The 23,705-nt window shown below is 35.3% G+C and overlaps 1 protein-coding gene across 3 annotated transcripts in view; it reads right to left on the reverse strand.

The window, feature by feature from the left end:
• The window catches only part of LOC138707874 (uncharacterized), a 469,237-nt gene that overhangs the window by 171,489 nt on the left and 274,043 nt on the right, over positions 1–23,705 (reverse strand). For all 3 annotated transcript variants that reach the window (XM_069837876.1, XM_069837875.1, XM_069837874.1), the window contains exon 3: positions 5,359–5,537. In XM_069837876.1, coding sequence (XP_069693977.1) covers positions 5,359–5,537 — 179 coding nt within the window. The remainder of the gene's footprint in view (positions 1–5,358; positions 5,538–23,705) is intronic.

Here is a 23,705-nt window from a genome sequence, read left to right on the forward strand (position 1 = left end):
TTCTTTGTGCCTATAGGTGTGGTACATATTTGATTAAATATAGCCCCCTAGGAGTCAGTAAGTATTCAAATAGATCTTGCAGAAATTTGACTAACACACTAAAGAGCAGCATCAATAGCTAGCAATTCAGTGTCAAGACTGGAGGAGGCTGAACATGGTATGAAGTAATTTTCTTGATATTTTGGAATATAATACCCTGCTCCTGATGTTCCATCATCAGGGTTTAGAGATTCATCTGTATAAATTTGAAGGTAATCCTTATATGTGCTGCAGAGTAGTTCCATGACATCCAACTTAAGAATATATGGAGGATCATTTTTGAAATGATTTCGTGGAATTTGTAGGCTATGTTCTGGAATTATCCATTTTCATGAAGGAATTTCATTTACAACTGGAGTTTTAGCAATGAGTGTGTCTGTGATATAGACTGGTATTTCTTCTTTGTTTATTTTGTATAAATTACATAGGATATTATCTGACAGTTTGGAGAACATCTGAGATCTGGATGAGGCTTGCAATTTTAAACCTATTTTTAGATCCTTTTTTAATACATAGTGTCTGATTGGTTGTATATTATATTCAATTTCTAGGGCAACAGTTGATGTGGTTTTTGGTACTCCGAAAGAAAAGGGCTAAGAAAATTTCAAATTTTAAATGAAATTCAGCCTTAGTCGCTGTTCATTACGTCACTAGCCTCATCTAATGAAGTCACATCTCTCTCTGCTGAAACATCTATGTTTCTGTCATGAAGTGCATCTGTAGTGTTCCTACCGCGAATATTCCTTCAACTTCCTCTTCCACGCACTTTTCCACCTCCTACAGTCCTTATTATAGGCCCATCCTAATGATTCAGGTCATCGAGGAAAGAGTGGAATGAATGTCATTAGCTATTGCAAGTTGCTCGACTTAGCAAAAGTTATCCTTATTGGATCACTGTATAGATGGTCCAACTCAATGTGTGCAGGCCTTCCACGAAGGTATTTCGAATATGTAATCTATTACCTCTCTCCATTATGGCAAATGAATTAGTCATACACAGAAGAAACGCAACAACAATATGTAAACAACGCACTTGTATTAGTTTGCCTCTCAGTCAAAACTCTGTATGCATTGTAATACAAGTGTAAGGCCAACATGGAGCAGCACTGACTGGAACTGCACTTATATTACTTTTTCTCTGAACAGAAGTAACATTAAAGATTTAGAATATATACATATCTCACTTTAAAAAAATGTCACTTATATTATTTTGCTTCTGAATGCCTCAATTGTGATCTACGCGATCACTGACGTTTCACTTGAGCGCGCGACTATTGGAGGGTTAAAGATAACACTAACTAATAAAATAATGACTTTTGTTCTTTGGCAGCTCAATAATTTCCCTTCCTCGCGAGCCAATACTGTCCTTACTTCTTTTAGACATATTTTATGGTAAATAAAATAATTACAAACTACAAGAAAGTAACATTATATTAACTGTAAACTATAAACGAAGGAATAACACCGAACTTCCAGCTTCTGCCTTGCGCGTATCGAATAGTCTCCAGTGTAAGTAGCAATACCTTACACCGAATGAAAATCTTATACTTTTCTATTCGTCGGCAAGCAGTTATAGATTTTGCAACAACGCGGCCAGTCTAACACGCAAACAAAGAGGAGGAGCCAGGTCGGAAGTAACAGCGACGCGATTATAGTTGAAATGCTGACTTTTAGCATCGGTACATAAAATCTTGTCGCTACTAATTAATTTGGCGCAGAACATAATTTTTCATTCCGAACGAACTCTAATCTTTTATTCATTAATTAATTCTACATACGTATAAGAGTAAAATTAACGTAGTCAACTGTCTGATTTGATTTGCAGTGGATCACCGTTGCGTACTTTTTTTTTTTGTTTTCAAAATACTCATTTGGCCGGTTTGTCCACGTATTGTTAGAACACTTAACGACTGTTAAACCTTCAACAGTTTGTTAAATACAGTTTTTCCATTTGTTCAACACCAGTTTGGCTTAACAGGTTCTTAACCATTTGTTAACTTTAAATGTAGGATTTCAGCCCGTTAACTCATTTAACAAACAGTTAAACATGGCGGATAACACCACAGCTGTTCAGACAAAAGTTGTGAAAATAACATGTTATGTTTCTCTTTGAGGAATGTTTAGAGTAAGGGCCGGTTTCACCAAGCTTCAGTAAATCAGTTCAATTGAAACATTAACTAGTACTGTACTGAACATTAAAATATTTACACGAATACGTTTATAATATGTGTGCTGTCTCCGTAGACTTCAAGCCGAGCAGCTATATGTGCCTCGTCGCGCTGGTTACGTCATGGCTCTCCGATGGAGCAGTCAGTAGCGAGTTGGCATGCCATTCCAGGGGCCCGTGTTCGATTCTCGGCGGGAACAATTTTTTTATTAACGTAACTAATTTTTATACATGTTACCTTTCTTCATTTTTTTAATTTTCTGTAGTGGAACGAATTATTTCGCAACTCTGGCTCCACTAGGAGAATTTAAAAAACTCTTGGCAGATCAATTTTCTTCCCGAAATAAAACTAAGATAAACAAACAAATTAAAGAAAAATAAAAGAAATACACATGTGGATCTAATACATTGTCCACATGTCACCGGCGTCTATTACTGCCTGGCATTTTCGGGGCATTGAGTCCACCAGATCGCGGAAATAGTTCTGATTCTTAGCGAAATCTTCCCAGGTAGCCAGAACTTGATCCCAAAACTGATCTGGATTTTGAGGTGGGATGTCTCGATATTTTTCAATCCTCCTCTTTTTTCATGCTTTTCCGTGAACCGTCTTTGAACATTTATGGCGGTGTGCGCGGGGTGATTATCTTGCTGGAAAATTAAATTTCCATCGGAAAGAAAACAATTATAAACTCCAAGAATCCAGCTCTATCGCTTCTGTTTTAAAGCCAGTGCAAACATATCTTATCGCTAGCTATAATATAATTCTAATAAATGAAAGTTAATATACCAATTAAGTTTTGTTATGTTTCAAATGCACATTATGTATTAATTTACTAATATTTCTTAGGTACCGGTATGTAGTTATAATAAGCTAATCACTTTCATGTCTTAAAATAAAACTCAGTTGTATGCTACCTAGTTGACTAGTTTCAGCTTTGTCTCAGCCGTTTTTATGATATTCTAACCTATGATCAGTTTCTTCTAAAATTTTGAGTACCAGTACCACGATCTTCGTGACGTGGTATCTTTTGTGGATTTTTGTGTCATTCAAATTTTCAAAATGATCGGTTTTTAAATGGTTAACATTATCTCCATTTGACTCTCAATTTTCGAGCACTTCCAGATATAACAATTCTGCGTCGAAACGTTCCGCCATTTTATATTGCAACTAATGAATAATTAAACATTTAAAGACGGAAATTTCTATCACTAAATTTAATTTACTGGTTCGTTAGGCTAAAGATGCTTGGTGAGATATAAAAATGATTTAATGAACCAGTAAATACATTAATGAATCATTAAAACCTTAATGAAGCTTTGTGAAACCGGCCATAAGACTGGTAATATATAATTTAAAAGATATTTTGGAATATTAATATAAGGAAGATAATCTTTATAAGTCAACTGATTATCATACTGACGCTTATTTCGATGCTTAGCTATTATCCATTTAATATTGAGGAAATGTGCGATCTCAACGTGGCAAGAAATTGAAATCAGATTTGAATATCCTACAAACAGAAATAGGCCACTTGTTCCAATTCACCAGCTACTATTAACTCTAGATTCTATGTTACTGGCTCTTCAACTATAGCCGATGTCAATAGTGCTTCAAAATACGCAGTGAGTAAATAATAAAATAATTCAGCAGCAATTGCTTCTTTAGGACGAAATTACATATAATTTATACATGGACCTGAATTAGAGAATTTATATGATACGGAATTCTCCTCGGGGTTTTGTGTACAGTTGACTACACACACATTCGTGTAATTATTGTCACCTAGTGGTTATAATACTGAGATTTTTCTAAACAGAAATTCATATTTAGCATTATAAAATATAACCATACTTATAATAATAATTATTATTCAATAGTAGTCAATGCAACTTTCATTTATCAACTCTCTGTACTGTATGAATCATGGCTACTGTAACAGGTTACGATTTTATACATGTTTCATGACTTACTCTACAGTACAGAATTTAAATAATAATATCAGCCGATAAGAAGTTGTCTTACATATGCAAAATCATTACCAACTGCTGTTGAGTAGTTAGAATAGTATTAACGACAGTTAAAGTTAAGTGTTGGTTATTTTAAACAAAATTGTGTTGGAAAAATGGAAAACATCTTAACAAAACGTTAAAAATAAACCAGCTGTTAATTTAACATTTGTTAAGCCAAATTAAACATTACTTGGAAAAACTGGCCAATTAATGTTTAATAAAATATATTCAATTCAAATCATTCTGGGATAAATTCATTCATAGGTACTGCATATGAGAAAAAATCTTCCAAAGTAGCTTCGGAGGAATTGATGTACAAATTGTGTGGTGTAGTGTAGAACAGTTTTTACTTTTCAGTCAAGTGGGTTGGACCCTTAGGTCCTGGCGTCGACGAACAGCAGTAACAAAAATCAATAGTCAATAGATTAGATGTTTTATTCTGGTATAAATGTTACAATATTAAGTGGACTTGCCTGAAGCAAGATCCAGAGAGAAATCACACACGGGATACAATGTCCCTCTTCTTTTATAGTATTGGGTCAGGATGTTATATAACCTTTCGACCCTTTAATTTTTTCTTTGAGAAATAAAATGTTTTCTCAAGGGGCGACAGTCTGGTATGGAATTAGGTATGCTTAGGGTCGTGTAAAAGGCCATGCCACCCCCTCTCACCACATATGTACCGTGAAGCAAAACGAATATTTCCTGCAAGAAACTACATTTTAAGGGTTCCTTTAGCTGCGTGCAAGAAGAGTCCATCTTACTTCCTAATTTTACATGATTATACTACCTTACTACATCAATTGACATGGTTAGACTTAAACAAATACGTTCTTATGCAGTTACTTTGCATTTACATATGGTACAGGCACATTTCACCAAAATTTATGTACATGCAGATGTCAAATGCAAAACCACTTTTTCGGTAGCAGGTAGCTGAAAACTTCTATTTCCGTGCAAATAACGAAACAGAATTTCTGCAACCTAACATTTTTTGTCTCGTTGTTTTAGAGTGAGAAAGTAATATAAAAACGCTCTAATAACCTAAGTAGAATAGTTTGCGCATTGCAGTTTGCTGTAATCTAATTGGTCAAAATTTGTAAACAGATTGTGACTTGGCGAATATATAGCAGTCTACTTACTGTAGAGAATGATGTCTTTGAAGTGGTCACCCTGCTGGAGGGTCTTCTCGTTCGGACACGTGGCTTCCGCGGCGTCTTGATTGGTGTAACACTTGTCGAGCCCCTCGGTGCGGACTTGCAGAACATTCCGGGAGCGCAGCTCGATGTGGAAACAGCGGCTGCAGTTCGCACCCCCCGAACTGCAACACACAATACAATCAAATTAAATCCTACCGACAAATAGAAGAAAGTCGCGAGAACTCCGCGTACACTACTGAAGACAGGTCCAATGTAGGTCAGTGCCACAACATATTGAAATAAGCTATAAATCAAATTCTTTGTTGTTTAGTCACTGTCCGAAGACAGGTCTGAATCTCACAAGTGAAACCAACAAGGCACCACTTATGAGGCAACTAGGCCAGGAGGTAATGGAGTAGGGTGGCCAGTTCCTTTCCCTCTTCATTGCACACATCGCCGACCAGTTACATATTACACTAGTCAGACTTCAAATTACATATAAACATTGTTCTTCCTCCGACACATAGCCTATCGTCAAGTCATATGTACCGCCTGATAATAGATGTACATTTCGCCCAGAACCACAATCAAATGATCAAATTAAATTAAAACTCATTTATCCAGCCTGGAGAGCAATAAATCGCATCCACTCAAGATCTGTTATCATTAGGGTCGGAATTCGTATGTAAATGCTTATTTTTACTGGTCAGTTGTTCATACAAAATTATTCTACACGTTTTTGAATACCTGTGATGTCGAATATATGAAATTAAGAATATACAGTGCATATTTAAGGCATTACTGCATATAATACAGGATTATGTAAATATTGTAACATATTTTCAGGATTTTGTTTCAATAAATACTCCAATTTTTCATATTTTGTAAAAAAAAAAATAAAATAAAACTCTAGATTGTTTGGTTGTCAGCACACAATTTTTATTTTGACTGTACTCGATGGGCAGAAATGTCTTGCATATGAAAAGTAGCTGCGAAAGAACAAAAAAGAAAGAAAGAAAGAAAGAAAGAAAGAAAGAAAGAAAGAAAGAAAGAAAGAAAGAAAGAAAGAAATAAAGAAAGAAAGACTATCTGCTTTTGTTACATTGAACTACTGCACAACAGGAAGCATTCCCAAACATCCATACCTACCTGAGGCTACCTCCCTCTACCAATCTTTTTTCTGTTTAATTTATTCTTTCTTGACGCGCCAGGACTATAAATGATTGGAATGACCTAGCTGCAGCGGTCTTTGAGGGCTGTCCTTCCTTAAGGAGTTTCAAGAATAATTTTAAAAGTTGTGTATCAAGTGCAAATTAAAATTAAGGTGACATTTAACATTTAATTTTTTAAGGTGACATGTATTTATTCAGCCTGACGAGTTACTTCCTTGGTTTAAATTGTAAATTATTTAAAAATAGCGTGTAAGAGGGCCTTAGACTAGAAATGTTTAGTTTAAATGTAGTTCTGTTTATATGTACAGTATGCATAAGGGTGTAATTATTTGACTTATTTGAACTGCTGTATCAGTGAAGCGAGGTGAGTCAGTGGAGTTATGGATTTACAGTGCAGTGAATAGTTCCGATCAGTGATAATTTATAGCGTCAATGAAATGTGTTCTATAGTGTCAGTGAAATGTGTTATAGTGTGTCAGTGAAATGTGTGCTAAAGTGTCAGTGAAATGCGTCATAGTGCCACTACAGTGAGTGAGATGAGAATAAAGTGAAAGACTATTGAAACTTATGTAGGGCCTATACATAAATATGTAGGTTGTAATGTAAAATAATGTACCGTAGTTTCCCCTAACTATGGTCCACATTTGTCACATTTTTCTTTGTATATTCAATACTATTCATCCAGATTAAGTGAAATTTTGGCTTCGGACTCTTGTAAGTGTATATTAAATAAATATTGACATATGTGTTTGAAATTATTTAATTACAAGTGTTGAAAAAATAATAAGCATTGGTACATAGTTGTATTCTGAGTTGCCCAAATATGGTCCACTCATGTATTCATCCTTGAAAGCATGAATGGACTATAGCTGGATCTGTAATTATTCGTAAATCAATAAATTGATTTTCTCATTTAAGGGTAGAAACATAATCTAGCACAGAAATATTAAAAATAAATGAAAAGTACATGGATTCTTTTTATTGGTACACATTGCATAAACACACAATAAACAAGTGAAATCTGAAAGTCATTTTCCTGCAATAATGAACAACTACAGTATATTAAAGACAAAATTACGGTATCAAAATAAACTAACATATTCTTAGCAAAATATTATGCAGATAAATTCACTGATAATGTTTATTTACCATACTGAGAACTATATTCACTAGGCTTATTTCTATCCTTTGAGTCTCCACTTCTCTTGTAATTCTGAAATTGAAAATAGATCTCTCTTTTTCGAGACGCATATGGGGTTTTCAATTTGTTTTATTATGTTTTCCTTTCTATAGAATAAAATGTCTTCCATTTCTCGCCACCTCAGTAATTGCCGCTTTTTACTATATATGAAACAACAGCTCCATTGTTCTTCACTTCCAAAACTTTCCCTGGCCACAATTCCTCCTCATAAGTAACTACCATATAACTATGTGCCTTTAGCATTATTTTAACAGATTTCGTCTTCTTTTCCACATCTGACTCACTGTCTGTAAATATGGAGAGTACACCGGAAACATCATAATCTGTATCCAATTCAATTTCATCGCTCTCATAGTCACTTACAGGGACGGTTGTGATCCTTCTACCCTGAAGTATTCGTTTTACCGGACCATTATTCGTGCTAGTACCATTGATACTGGAACAGCCTGTTTCTTTATTTACTGGACTATAATGTTAAATGGTGTTTTAGAATATACTGAGATACCGTATTTGCAGAAGTAAATAATCAAATTGTTCACATTTCATTAAAACAAATGTTTCAAAATGAAATACATCTATGGTCCACGAAAAATTGTGGTACATAGTTGAGGACTGACTTCTAGCCTTGAGATTAAACATTTTTCACGCAGAGTCCTTAACCTCTGCCAGTCTAATTATTACGTGAAAGTAAACACTATATAGCCAGGTTTAATTGTACAAACAAATATATATCTATAATGTACCAGTTCTACAGAGGAGAGCTTAATAAAACAGACAAACATAAACTCAATGATTACGTGTCTTCACACATTCAATAGAACGATGCACACTGACCTTGTTAAGCATCCATATCATTGCCACGTGTAATGGTAGATAGAAGCATCTATGGGGAACATAATTCCATCACAGTGGCGCCTTAAATGGCAAACACCGAACTCTCGGGGGACTAAGTAGTACATAATGCGTTTTGGACCATAATTGGGTGCCTGGACCATAGTTATGGGAAATTACGGTATTTTATTTATGTTTTATTATTATTATGTTAAATTATATTGTGTATTCTTATTGTATTGTGTATAAAATTGATTTGTGTATTGTATAATTGTATTGTGTATTGTAAATTTATTGTGTATTGCTTATCATTTTTTTGTGTATTGTTTATATTGTGTATACCACTGCCACCGGGTGCTTGCCCACTTGCAGTGTAAATAAATACATACATACATTCCATGTGTCAAGTGCGTGATTTTGTTCTATTTTGTGTGTGGTTTGTGTGTGTTCGTTCATAATGCCTCTTGCAAAATTATTGAAAGCAGTAGAGACCCCAATAGAAGACATTTCTCACACACAAGGACCCACTGATGAGGCTGTCGAGATAAAACTAGACACGGTGCTACCGAAAAACCCTGGTTATAGCATTGTGCTCAAAGTCCTGTGCAAAGAAAGTGTGGCTTGCTTGAACCTGGATCTTACAAACTCACAATTTGTTTATTGAAATTTTGTCCAGTAACCTCATATGATGTTGAACGATCACTAACATTTCTTTTAAGAAAGATAAACCCTACAAGAGATTGGATTTTCCATGTTTTTGCACATTTCTTGTTTCAATATGCATATTTTGGACTTAGTTTGTCCATATCAACCTGGCTCTAGCTATCATAGCCTAGCGTTTCTCATGATACATATTCATATGACGAAACATTCATACAATAAGGCTTTGCATGACAATACAAATTATGTAGGAAAGATATGGACGCATTCTAACCTACCTTGCAACTGCACATTTTCCTCTCAGGCGATATACTTGTCAACAACACGATAGAAACAACTAGTTGCTAGTAAAATGCAGACATTTTTGAGTGGCTTTCCTGAAATAAACTATTGCAAAAATAAATATTGCTAAGTTATTAGGTTGCGGTGCACCCAGAGACGAGGAACACATATTATGGGTTCGTCCATTTATGCGGGGAAGACCTGACTTTTTCAGTTCCAAAGGAGAAATGGATATTAATTGTGGAAAATGTAAAAGAAATACAGTACCAACATTTCAACAGATATTGGCTTCGCAGCCTTGCAATTCTTGGAAAGAGAACAGTCCATTGTCAAACGTGTGGGCACTTTACCCTATGTGTAATATTATTACGATTATTTCAGTGTAATTTCAATATCACAGTCTCCTCTATTTTATTTGCAAGTTATTCAAGCTTCTGTTAATGGTAGAGTTCAAACAATAATTAACAAATATGTTGACAATTGAAGGGTTCACAGCCATATTGGTTCAAGCGCCATTTACTAAAACCGTAGAAAACAAGGGTTAAAATGAAGTTATAACATAATTCAATGGAAACATATAGCAAGTAATATAAACTATAAAAAGGTAAAGGTATCCCCGTAACATGCCATGAAGGCACTTGAGGGGCATGGAGGTAGAGCCCCATGCTTTCTATGACCTCGGCACTAGAATGAGGTGGTGTGGTCGGCACCACGCTCTGACCGCCTTTTACCCCCGGGAAAGACCCGGTACTCAATTTTATAGGAGGCTGAGTGAACCTCGGGGCCGTTCTGAAAGTTTGGCAACGAGAAAAAATCCCGTCACCACCTGGAATACATACTATACACATTCAAATTAAATGATATGTCAATATTCATTAAACTATGGTATTCACTTAACTTTAACCCTTGTTTTCTCCGTTTTTAATAAATGGCGCTTGGCCCACTATGGCTCTGAACCCTTCAATTAGATTCTTCCTCATTTAAGGGACTTTAATACTTCATCGAAGTCTGTGACAGAAAAGTCAATACTTAAAACAGAGATGAATGTCTATTGTCCAAGTTCTGTATTCCTCTTAACTCAAAAAAAAAAAAAAAAAAAAAAAAATACACACACACATAAATATATATATATATATATAAAGTTATAATGTAGACAAACAGTGATGTACAGTGAATTAGAACTGTAAGTATGAATTATGCTCTTCAACTGAGAATGATTGCACAGAATGTGTTTATAAAATTATGCTTAAAAATTTATTTTGCATGTTCCTCGATAAAAGATAAGAAAATCTCCATATCAACTTGGGATTGCAAAGACTTCGTTGTCCAAATAATGATCATAAGCACAAATAAATTAATGAATTTATTTTAACGTATAAACTTAGAGCAGTTTTTCTTGTATACTGTTAACTGATACTCAGAATTCGTTTGTTCATTGCCTACACATTTGAAGAAATGTATCTGAGCACAACGCACAGAATATGGCAGAATTCGTAAGTACAGTCCCAGAAATGAAGAAATGGTCCGACTCTTGAAGCTCCTAATAGTGCACGATTCATACCACAACGCTATAACAGTTTTTAATCCAGTATTACTTGAATAGTATTACAATAAAGTATTTCATAACTAATGCAAAAAGCGCGAAATTAATCTGAAAATAAGATCAAGTTAATACCTAACAGTCATTATTAAACAAACACGATAACCCTGATTATGACAATTCATCGCAAGCATCCCGAGTCACGGGTGGTCTATGGCGAGTCACGAGTGGTCTATGGTGAGTCCTCAGCCTCACTTCACTTCACCCCCGTTTGGTCTGATTACCTGGTTGGTTTTTTACGAGATTTTCCCCAACTATTAGGCAAATGCCAGGTAATCTGTTCGCGAGTACTCGGCTTCACTTCATCTCACTACATCTCGCCAGAAAATTGTAAAAAAAAATTGTAATTGTTATCGTGTAAAATTCTGATTTGTTCCACATCTTAAAGCTTCATTGCTAATGTAAGATCTATGGAATACAATAAATGAAATGAAAATGGAAACGAAAAGATAGCTCTGTGCTAGTATGTTTGCTTGCAGACTACAAAGTTCAGGGATCGATACTGTTAAGGAAAGAGGTTTTTATTAAATTAATTATGCAGGTTAATTTCGTTTATCATCATTCTATTTTACTGCACGATTTATAATTTTTTAGTGGATTATTTAACGACGCTGTATCAAGTACTACGTTATTTAGCGTCGATGAGATTGGTAATAGCAGATGGTATTTGACGAGATGAGACCGAGGATTTGCCATAGATTGCCTGGCATTCACCTTACAGTTGGGGAAAATCTCGGAAAAAACCCAACCGGGTAATCAGTCCGAACGGAGATCGAACCCGCGCCCGAGCGTAACTTCAGACCGGCAGGCAAGCACCTTAACCGACTGAGCCACGCCGGTTGCTATAAAATATTAATCTACTATTAAGAATAGACCAATTTTTATCGCAGCTTTTCAAATGTCTTTGAGGATACAACAATCGACGTAAAACGAATTCCAATAATTTCCAAAGCGATCTCGCGTCTACCGCTGCTTTGGAGCATGCGTTGAATGTGTAACTTAGAAAATTCAGGCAAGTCACTTATTTTCTAATACTGTGGGCCTACATTATCATGATTTCTTCAAATGTTCCTATAGGGTTCTTGTAACGCTCATTAATGCTTCACATACGGTTTTCAAGTGTTAAAAGTCCAGTCTCTAGTGGACTGAGGTCCGGCGGTCTTGATGGCCGTTCATGACACTGAGACACCGCGTATAATCCATCGCTTAGTAAATGTAGAGGTAATCGTGATTAACTCTGACGCAATGGGAAAGGTAGGGTGGAGCTCTATAGAGGATAAATCATGGTTTTCTCCTTACTCCTTACATTTTATAGTAGGTCTACATCCTGTAGAAAAGGACGAAGTATGTACGCGCATGTACGAACATCCTCGCAGACCATTTGGAAGTCGATATCGTCCAATAAATATGTCGTCAATTCCTACCCTATCTTTGATATCATTTGTGCCGAAACCTAATGCAGATTCGAAAATAATATGAGGAGTAATATATGCCCATATCTGTCAATTTTTACAGTTAAATGCGGCTTCTATAAATAAAACTGTAAATGGCACATGTTATGAATGCAACGTCCAACGTCATGTGTTCTATTGGAAATATTTGCAGGACAGTCATGCGAAAGAAGTGATTTCACTGACTTTTAGCAGTCACTTTTCACGATTTAAAGTCTGATGGCCAGTATTCTGAGAAGTGTGGAGTACAACAGCAATTCGTTGAGTGCTGATAATTAAGTGGGTTTTCATTCAAAGCTTAAAGAACTCGTTCTTCCATATGTGCTAACAGTGGTGACCAGCCGTATGGCGATGTCAACACAATGGACTATCTCACGAGCGTGTCGGTCCATGGCGACGGAAGTAGATACAGATGGCAGACGTCAGTACGAAAGCTTCTGTTTGTGTCTCCGAGTTGCAGCAAGTACATTGCGCCACATTTCACCTCACGATAGATTAATGTCATTAAATTACTAAAATTAAAAGCTGTCCCTCGATCTAAATCAATATAATAAGAATAAAATGTCCTACTTGAACTGTTTTAATATCCTAATATCCTTCCTTTTATAAATCTAAATAAATCATCCGATATTAAACTCTTTATGTAGTAATAGCAAGTAGGCTTATTGAAAAAAAAAGACTACCACAATATCAAAGCACTACGGACACACTACAATGAAATGAAAAGGCATAATTAGATACTTAAGAAATAAAGCCATTCAATATTTGGACGGTTCAGAAGCCAGTCAGTGTAAGCCATGAAATGGAGGAAAAGACAAAAATTAGGGTTGTATTAGATTATTTATTCCAAAGCCCCATTAATATTTAAAAATTAACTAAATCAGTTATTCATGTGTGAAAATAATTGAAGACCTGAGTATGATAAGCGGATAAAGACCAAGACAGCAGTTTTGAGATAATCGAGAAAAACTATTTTCATCATTTTTTTCAACATTCAACAAATGTTTTAATAGTCATTGAATAATTTGGGACATCTTTTAACATTTTACACCATTAAAGTAAATATTAATTCAGTCTCCAATGAACAATTGATAAAAAATGACGATGGAGTTATCCAGTTCTCATTCTCAATCAAAATTCTGAATTTCTTTCTATACAAAGCGACAAAAATGTGAACTTAAACACTAGCTACATGAATAACTTTACTTAAAATGTGTTTTAACATTAAAAAATAATCATGTTATGCCATTATAGTAAAAATTAACTAATTCCCTTTATATTATTTTAACAAATATAAGAATAAACGTATCCAGTTCTCACACTCAAAGAAAGAATTCAAATTAATTCAAGATAAAATGTGTATGTAAATGTAAATATTATTCGCTAAATTAATAATGTCTGCAGTTAGTTAAAAAAAATAGGAAACATATCATATTTATATGCAAGTATTTTGACTCAGAGTGCATCTCTATGTCCTTTTTATTAATATTCACACCTACTCACGAACATGATTATACCGCAGTTTATACACTGGAGGAATGAACTTCTCAAGGTTCAAAATATGAAGCAATTATTTTTCTGATTTCTTGGTAATGACTATTCGTACAGATTTCCAGCTAAATCCAAATTAATTTCATCCCCATGCATTCCTTTCTTCATATCAGATACAAGGATGTTGTGTCTCAGATACTGCAATATTTTCACCTGATTATACAAACATTTTACATTTTCCACAACTCAAACTGTAGAAAAAATGGTAAAATTGTAAATTATGTTTTATTTAACGACGCTCGTAACTGCCAAGGTTATATCAGCATCGCTGATGTGCCGGAATTTTGTCCCGCAGGAGTTCTTTGCATGCTAGTAAATCTACTGACATGAGCCTGTCGCATTTAAGCGCATTTAAATGTCATCGATCTGAGCCGGGATTGAAATTGCCATACTGTAGACATGGCTGATGTACTGTACATACCATGCTACTCTGCTGTAACATTGAGAGTGAGAAAGGATAAGTCTGGTCTTTGTCCACTTCTTCTCAACAAAATTGGAAATCTAGAAAATGATAACATTCAGAGCCATGTAGTTCTCTTTGTACGAAATATTTGACTACCATTCCACACCAGTAGATGAAGTAAGGGCTATAGTTGCGTTTGGCATTAAAATCTCAATTCCATAAAAAAATGGTCTTTATCCACTTATCATTCTCAGGTCTTCAATTGAAGTATCTTAATATATACTTACGTAAGTGTCGAGCAATAAATATAGCTATTAGTGGCAAAAACATAAAAAAATTACTGACTTATTGTTTTTGTCCACTGAACTTTTTTCAAACAACTTTCTGGCAAATTTAATTATTCCAGTCTCCTAATCACAATATTCATCGTTATCATCACTGTGATCACATCTCTGTTGGGTCTCTGCAGAAGTACTGGTAGTGCTATTGACTTTTCAATGGTCATTTACATAATTATCTGAATTAAAACAAGTAAACTTAATGTTATGATACTCCATTTACTATTTCAGTTTTTATATTTGCCGGTTTATTGTATCTCTTGCTGTTGTTAGTTTCGTTTTGTTAATTCATTCCAATTTTTTTCTGTATTTGATATTAACATATGTAATATCTTAGTTTGCTCTGTCATTTTAAAAGTTTGGTGAAGTAAGTAAACACAAAATAAATGCCAAAAAGCTCTCAAACTAATTTGACTGTGTTAGTTCACTTGAAAGTTGCCTGAAATTATAGGTTACGATGATTGCAGAAACATCTGAATAAAATACATGAATCTCAGCATCAGAGTACAGATTATCTTTACTTTCTTTGAATGATTACTGAAATTTTATGATTTTTTTTTTTTCAGAAACACTAATATGTGCTGCTCTCTTCCTGTTAAAAATCATACTACTGACTTAAGTGAATATGCTCCTGAATAAATGTGTCATAAAGAATCCCTCAAGCCCAGTACCTCAGAGTTGGATATAGTGACATACACTGATTGGCTCCTGAGCAGTCCAGATCTTAGATCTGCAGTATACTGCTGGCCTTATTATTATTCCTACAAGAAAACATGTCTGACACAATGTTCGTAAGAACTTTTTGTTTTTCTTAGTTTTTTCGAAAAAAAATACAGGTATGAAACTTCTAATCATTGTATGTATGGTAGGGTGACCAGAAGTCCTCTTTTATCCGACCATGTCCTCCTTTTAGGCTTTTGTCCGTGGTCCGGGCGGATTTTTTAAAAACCAAGAAATGTCCTCCTTTTCGTAACTTGTATGCTGATATTTTGAAACTATCTGATTTGACTCCTTTTTCAAGTAATTTTCCAGTAGGTGGCAGCAGCATCGACGGAATATACTCTTTGCCAACGTTAATAACTCTATTTGCTCCTCTTTTTGGTAGTAATTATAGTTCCCCTGGCTTTCAAATGTAGCTAACTGTAAAGTCATTTTATATCACCATTAGGTTTTATCATAAGTATGCTATAGTAAAATAGATATTGACATAATTTTAAATACAATATAGACCTAAGCCTGAATATAAAGATATTTTCTGTCCTCTTTAATAATTATAGTTCTCTTGACTTTCATATGTAGCTAACTTTAAAATCATTATTATTAATGTTTATCATGATTATTTTGTAATAAAATAGATATTAACATACTTTTAAGTATGATAAAAATCTAAATCTGTACTGTATATTGACGTAATTTAAAGTATAATATAGGCCTAAGCCTGAATCAAGGTAAGCTACATATTTTCTGTCCTCTTTTTTCGAACAATGTCCTCCTTTTTGAAGCCTTGTGTCCTCTTTTTTATCGATGTGAATCTGGTCACCCTAATGTATGGTAGTTATATAAAAAGGGAAATCTGCAAGAAACTTTTAATCATTGTATATATGGTAGTTATATAAAAAGAGAAATTTACAAGAAACTTCTCATCATTGTATGTATGGTAATTATATAAAAAGGGAAATCTACAAGAAACTTCTAATAATTGTATGTATGGTAGTTATATAAAAAGGAAAATCTGCAAGAAAAAAATATAAAGAAGATTTCAGGATCAATTTCTTTTTGTAAATGTCCCACGAAATAATTTGAATAACTATTAACAAATTAACAGAACCGAAAACAGCGTCAGTTTAATCGAAATCGGTTGCTCGTGCTTATGAATTGTGCAGTATATTAGTTAATTGACCGTAAACTGTATTGAAGAAAGAGGTATGGTCGTCATAAAAATGTTTTGGTATCCTTTTGCAGGAAGACTCTGATTAGTGCCAACTCAAGTCAAGTTATGAAACAAGTCCACTTGATTTGTAGAAGTTTAGAACTCTTACTCGACAAGAATGGAGCTATGCTATTGCTCTGGTGCAATAGAGTCGGGAATTAGCGGGTGATGCTATGAATGATCGTCCAAGATGTAGAATAGTATTTGCGTCGCAGCACATTAATTGTAGTAATGAGTATGGTTCTAAATAACGTTTCCCAGATCCTGCAGTATTAATAAGCTAACGTTTCTCCTCCAGACATTATTTATTTTTCTATTTCAGCATAGGTAAAGCCAGAACTTTAGATGGACAATCACGATTCATTATCCAGTCATAAAACAGAGATTTCGAGACTGTGTTTAGTTGGCAGCATGTGCGTTTCCACTATCATAGTAACATATTATTTCAATTTTTCTCAAGCTGTTAATTCATTACATAACAGCCTAAGGATAGCTGCGATTTACATACTGTAGATCAGGCCTGCACAAGGTTTGCGCTTTCCGAGCCGGCTCACAGCTCATGAGCGGAATGCAGATATTAGCTGCGCTCTGTATAAGGTTGGACTGGAGAAGGGGTGATCTCGAACAAAATATACACAAAAGGAAGTACTGTTACGAGTGCTTATGAAATGAATTCCCGTTCAGTGTTTGCAAAACTATCTTGGACTATTATTAATTAATAAAGAAATATTTATTTTACAGAAGTAATAGAAATTCTATAGCTACTTAAATGTACAACAAAATTTTGTTATATTTTTATTTATCAGTACATCAAAACGAGGTTTTATGCTGTTGGCAGCTGAAAGGAACAGTAGCCTACTGATCGTAATGAAACATCAGTTACACATGTTCGATATCTGCCTTTATTAAAGTTGATTATAGAAAACAGTTGCTCACAAAAATAAATGTTGAGCCAAACATAGCAATCATTTTCACAGCCAGCCTGTATAGTCGTGGATATTATTGCTAATGTTTAGTCTTGTAAAACTCAACCAGGCTAGTAGTATTATTCAAACGATCTTTAGCTCTTAGGTCACATTGAAGATCAATAAGTTCGAGCTGTAAATCGTTAAATGTTAAATGTTATGTTCCGTCTTTTAGATTCCTCCATATGTACTGTAGCAGTAGGTAAGCAACGTGAAACAGTTACTGAGAATAGGCCTACACACTGCACTCCACTAGATACCTGAGTGGTCGTTTCCCTCTCCTCTACCTATAGCAAGTCTATGTCATTATGACGTATCTTCCTCTCCGTTTCGGCGAGCGATAAACACAGCTCTCCCGCTCCGAAGGAGCGCGCGCGCTCGTTGAGCGCTGTTTGTGCAGGCCTGTTGTAGAGGGTTTCCTTTATTTGCTATAACAATGTCGTCGTATAATTACTTTAGCTTAGCTGGAAACAAAAGTTCGAGTGCGAAAATTTACAGAAGCTTTATACAAGCACTTCAAGTAGGAATCAAAAATAGTATATTATGCAACGAGCCTATAATGGTAGTAATTAATACGAGAGTATGTTTATGAAATGAGCGTAAGCGAGTTTTTACAAATATCTTACCTTGTTACATTAGTGATAATGAAATTGTGAACATGCGTGCATTTTCAGCGTGTTCTCGACTACTGCAACAGATGGCACGAGTGTGAGTGTCTTTTCAGCGTGTTCCCAAGTAGTGCAAAAGTTGGCAAGCGTGTACGCCTTTTTTATTCATTTTTTGGAGGGCTTAGTATGAAGATTTCAACCTCTAAGCAACACACATTAAAAAACAGGAAATGAACTAAATTTATTAGAATATTAAAATTAACAGAAAACAGAAATTATCTAATTTTAAATAGTCCTACATGTTGTTGATTGTGCAATTTGTGAGATTTATCGGGGAATGGCTCCCAGTGAAATGTTTGAAGCTGGATTAGGGTTTAATTGAATGATTCGATCAATGTCACTTTCAAAACTCGCGCCTGCCATTTTGGATTGTTGCTCTCAAGACTTGCGGGTTGTTGCGCGTACGATATTAATCAATATCGCATATCCCTAGTTAGAAATCGATAGTTGAAATTACGAAATAAATAAATAACACTAATCCAACACCGAATTCCTACTTTCAAATCGTATAACGACACCTGAGGAATAATTCTAACAGTGTGTGTAGCCACTACAGTGGAACCATGCTTCGTATGCTGCGTATAGTAACTTGCAAAATTTAATCTAGTACAATTGAGAGTCTCATGAATTCTAAGCACTATATTAATTGTAGACCTATTTTAGGCTGTTTCAACTGTCACAGGAATTCCCTCTATTACTATAATTTAATCTAATTCAATTGAGAGTCTCATGAATTCTAAGCACCATATTAATTGTAGACCTATTTTAGATTGTTTAAACTGTCACAATTATTCTCTGTATTACTGTCATTTAATGTAGTCCAATTAATAGTCTCATGAATTCTAAGCACCATATTAATTGTAGACCTATTTTAGGCTGTTTCAACTGTCACAGAAATTCTCTGCATTACTGCAATTAAAAAATTTGAATATAAATATTTACTATTGTCATTTATTTAACTATAATTGGCTCATGATTCCTTACCAAATTACGATTTCATTAGATTTATTATTTATTCCTATATGCGTATAATTGTTTATTATTATCTATTGTAATTTTCCTATATCTTCATAATTAAATTTTGTATTCGCTTTATGTTTTTTTTTACTTAGTTATCTTTGTATCCGTTTGGGCGCAGTGCATGTAAGTCCAAAGGTGACATTCTGACTGCGCAGTGCTTTAGTTGTCGATTATTATTCTTTAGCACATTGACTCACACTAGGCCTATCTCCTACAATACAAATATTACTTATTGGTTCCAACTCGTTCTACAAGTGCTGGTCACTCAGATAATTTCTATTGACTGCTTAACTAAAACGAACTACGCGTGACGGCCAATGGTTTAGTTCACGCAATCACAACAGGGACATCATCTTCGAAATTGACTTTATACAGATACGGAATAAAAATTTGGAGCGAGGCTTGATGGGAGACCACCTGTATGTAGGCAAGAATTTCGTACGACTGTCCACAAGTAGTGTATATACACAGGGGATCTTGTTTACTGCACATGTGCAGTGTGTTGTAAACGAAATTTATACAATAAGGGAGCTCCAAAATTTCTCTCCATATCTGTACATACAGTATGTGTTCTTTCAAGCAATTAATGAAGACTGTATCCATTGCGCATTCGTCTATAGTTGACACAATCATTGAAGACATAACAAGATCACAGTAGAAGAAAGGAAACAACTAATTTACGAGTCCTACAGGAATTTCTGCGTTATAATTGGAGTGGAATGGAATTTACGGGATGGGGGCACAATGGCCCAGCACTACGACCTGTCACGATCTATTGCGCTAACCGTCAAGCTAGGCGCATTCCTAAACCCATACCGGCTGACTACACTAAGGTTCGCTGCGTACCCGAGTTTCGAGCAGGCAATCCCCCTCGTCCCTAGGCCACCCCCTCTTTGCGTCGCCAACCGACGATCGGGGAGTGCTATGGAATAATGACGAAATGAAGAAGTAGTGACGGAATGATGTAGATGCCTAATATGGGGAAACAGGAGAACACCGATAAAAACACCAACTGCGACCTTATCCATCGCAAGTGTCACTATGGATTTTCCAATGAAAAATCCCAGACCTGACCAGGACTCGAACCCGGGCAGCCTGGGTGACAGGCCGGAGGTCTGACAACTCACAAGTAAACCTTCAGGCAGGGTAAGAAACAAAACAAATTATTTTATTACCGTTCGATTAAGCATTAAAACAAATGCAAAATATTTAAATTTTACAACTCGAACGCAATGAACACCAGAGATTGCGACCAATGAAGATGCAAGTTGACATGGGCTACTTAGATTTCAAACACGTATACCACGCGGCAATGCTAGACGCGAGAGCGAAGAAGTGCTGCTGTAGACGCGCTGTCAGTTTTACTTTGCATTTTGTGTAATGTTATTTATAGTCAGCTGAAGATGAACCCAGTTAATATAGTGCTTAAAGTTCTGAATACACTAAAAGAAGACGGTTATAAAGAGACAGACTGTGAAATGTCGCGACAGGAACTTGAAATTGTTGATGTATATACGACTTTTTGAAGGGTTATGAATAGGAAGTAGTTGAAGAAAGTCATACTCTGCACACTGATGAAAATGAACCACGAAATGATGATAATGACATGCCTCATGTACGTCAATGCGGTACTGAAAAAACAACTACTACGTCAGAAGAGGAATCAAGTACTTCACAAAATTCTAATTCCCTATATGCTCCGTCCCCTCCCAAAACGTCCCGAGTTTTTGACTTTGAAAAAAAAAAAAATTAAATTAAATTGTAAAGTGACATAAAAGGAATTCCACTGACAACAGCTCATGATTTATTAGACATAGATAAAAAATACTTCATCGCAAGTCCTTCCCGGTTAAATCGTTTTAAAAAGCATTATAAGATTGTCAACCGCAAAATAACAACATATGTAACAAAGCATCAGATACACGACAAGAAAGCTCTTGAACAATCAACCCAAACCTCCAGATGTGAGTGCATGTCACTTATGGATACGTACAATGATGATTCTGTGTTTAATGCACATAAATGTGAATTCCATAAGGGAATGCCTTTCGGCAAAACATTAGAACGTCTATAAACCAGTAAAACGTATGAGTTACTACTGATTCTCCAAGAACCAGATGGTAGGCCTATAAGTCCAAGAGTTGCGGAACGCATTTTCCAGACTGACAACCTTGTAGTAAAATGGACTTCGTCGGGAAAAATGAACAAAAAAAAAAATACGGGGAATACTCCTTCCTATGTATGCAAAACGCAATCTTCTACTGTTGGACTCATCTGATGTCCACTGAGACGAAAATACAATTAAGCAACTGTTAGAAGAAGGGGACTATGGTCTTGAAAAACTAATGATGAAAATCATACCACCAAATACAACTTACGAGTTACAACCTTTGGACACGTATTTTTTTCGAATGTACAAGCATATGAATCGAAACATTTCACATAATGCAGATTTTGACGATTCATCTGATACATTACATTATTACAACAATGCAATAATACAGTATATTGAAACTACAGTCGCTTGTTTACCACCAGTTTCTTTCTTCACGATTCCAACAGGCGTATCGGTCTGGTTGGGTATTAGCTGGATTGGCATCCAGGAGTATACAAAGCTTCCAAAACGCTACGGAATACTTTATCTAAAATGTAAAAGGAAAATGTACGACCTGTACAAAATAAGATTATAAACTGCGGGTGGTGTACTAAGAATTTGTGTTTCCCACATTTTTGCATTAGCTATCACTGTTGTGCGACATACTGTGTAACTTATGTTCCTGGATAAAAAGAAACACAGAATCTGGAAATACGGTGCATTAAGAAACATCATGTTCAAATCATAATTTTCCTTCTTATATATTAATCACTAGTAGAATGTATGTTTCCTTACTGCTTAAAGCCTGTTCTGCGCTGTGTATCGCACTTGTTAATTGCAGTCGAGTTACGAAATTTTAGTATTATTCATATTTATTATGCTGATTCCAAAAGGGCGGAAATAACCATAGTAGCGCCCTGTTTAAACCCCAATAACTAACTGAATCCAATAATATTCGCTTCACTTCCATTATTTTTTATCTTAGGTAAAGATTTACTTGTCAGCTACCGCAGGGGCGTTATAATTGGACAACGCTTACTGACGTTTATTTCTTTAGTGACCTTGATATTACATTAAATTCTATGTCTGGTATAGCGATGGAGGTATTAGAGTTAGTGAGATGGTAGCCTATATGGCGGTGTGAATTCTCGAATTCGCCTTGGGATATAGGCTACTGACATTCGTTTTACTATGATTGAAGAAAACCTCTGTGAAAAACTGAATTAGAGGGATTCAAATCCCACGTCCAAGCACAACACCAGAGAAAGAAATGCAGTCCGAGTCGTTACTCCTAGGTCATTCGAATGGCCGGGCATTCTGGCACATGTCATCAGTCTTCAGAACCTTGAGAATAGCAGAGCAGTAATATGATTTTGCTCGTTCATTTTATGGATGCTAGTGAATTGAGAAATATTTTAATGGTGAGAGAGGAAACTGAAATGCTTCAACGAGACCTATTCCAGCACTGCATTTTTCCACCGAATATCTCACTTGGCCTCGTCGAGCACTCAACACGTGAGTGAAAAGACAAATCTTCAACCGTTCCGTACGGTGAACTTACAAGAACTACAGTATGAAATTACCAATTAACTATTGTTTGTGACCGGTTGTGTCCCTGCAATGAACTGGGAATGAGGGCACTATGAACTCACACACTACTGTTGTTATGAGTCAACGATCTTTTAAGGATACTCTGAAGTGCAATTTGAATATTCTTAACCGTTTGTGCTTTTGACAATTTTTACGCATATCGTTCTGCATATAAATAGACTCTGTACAAATTTCCATCTCTTTTGGTCCTAAATTATATGAAATATTAGAATGTTTGTAAATTTAAGTTGTATTTAAAAATCACTACTCCAAATTTCAAAACTTTGGCTGAAATTTGCTCGACCTACCTTTCCAAATTCATTGAAATATAACTTGCTATTTACTCTCTTCAGATTGTTCTTGAAGAGCCAAGAAAAATTATTTTATACAGGATGAACTGTAAGTAATGACAATAATATCAGGAGGTTATTCTTTTAGATATTTCAAACAAGAAAGTTTTAATACAACTTTGCTAGTGTTTGCTCCCTTTTCCAGATAAAAATTGTTTTATATCAAATATTTTATAGCGTGTTTTGGGGAAGCCATTACTTGAATTCCCAATGTGCTCAGTCAGTTTAAGAGAATAGTGTATT

Source organism: Periplaneta americana, chromosome 10 (genome assembly GCF_040183065.1).
Source record: "Periplaneta americana isolate PAMFEO1 chromosome 10, P.americana_PAMFEO1_priV1, whole genome shotgun sequence".
Classification (NCBI taxonomy): Eukaryota; Metazoa; Arthropoda; class Insecta; order Blattodea; family Blattidae; genus Periplaneta; species Periplaneta americana.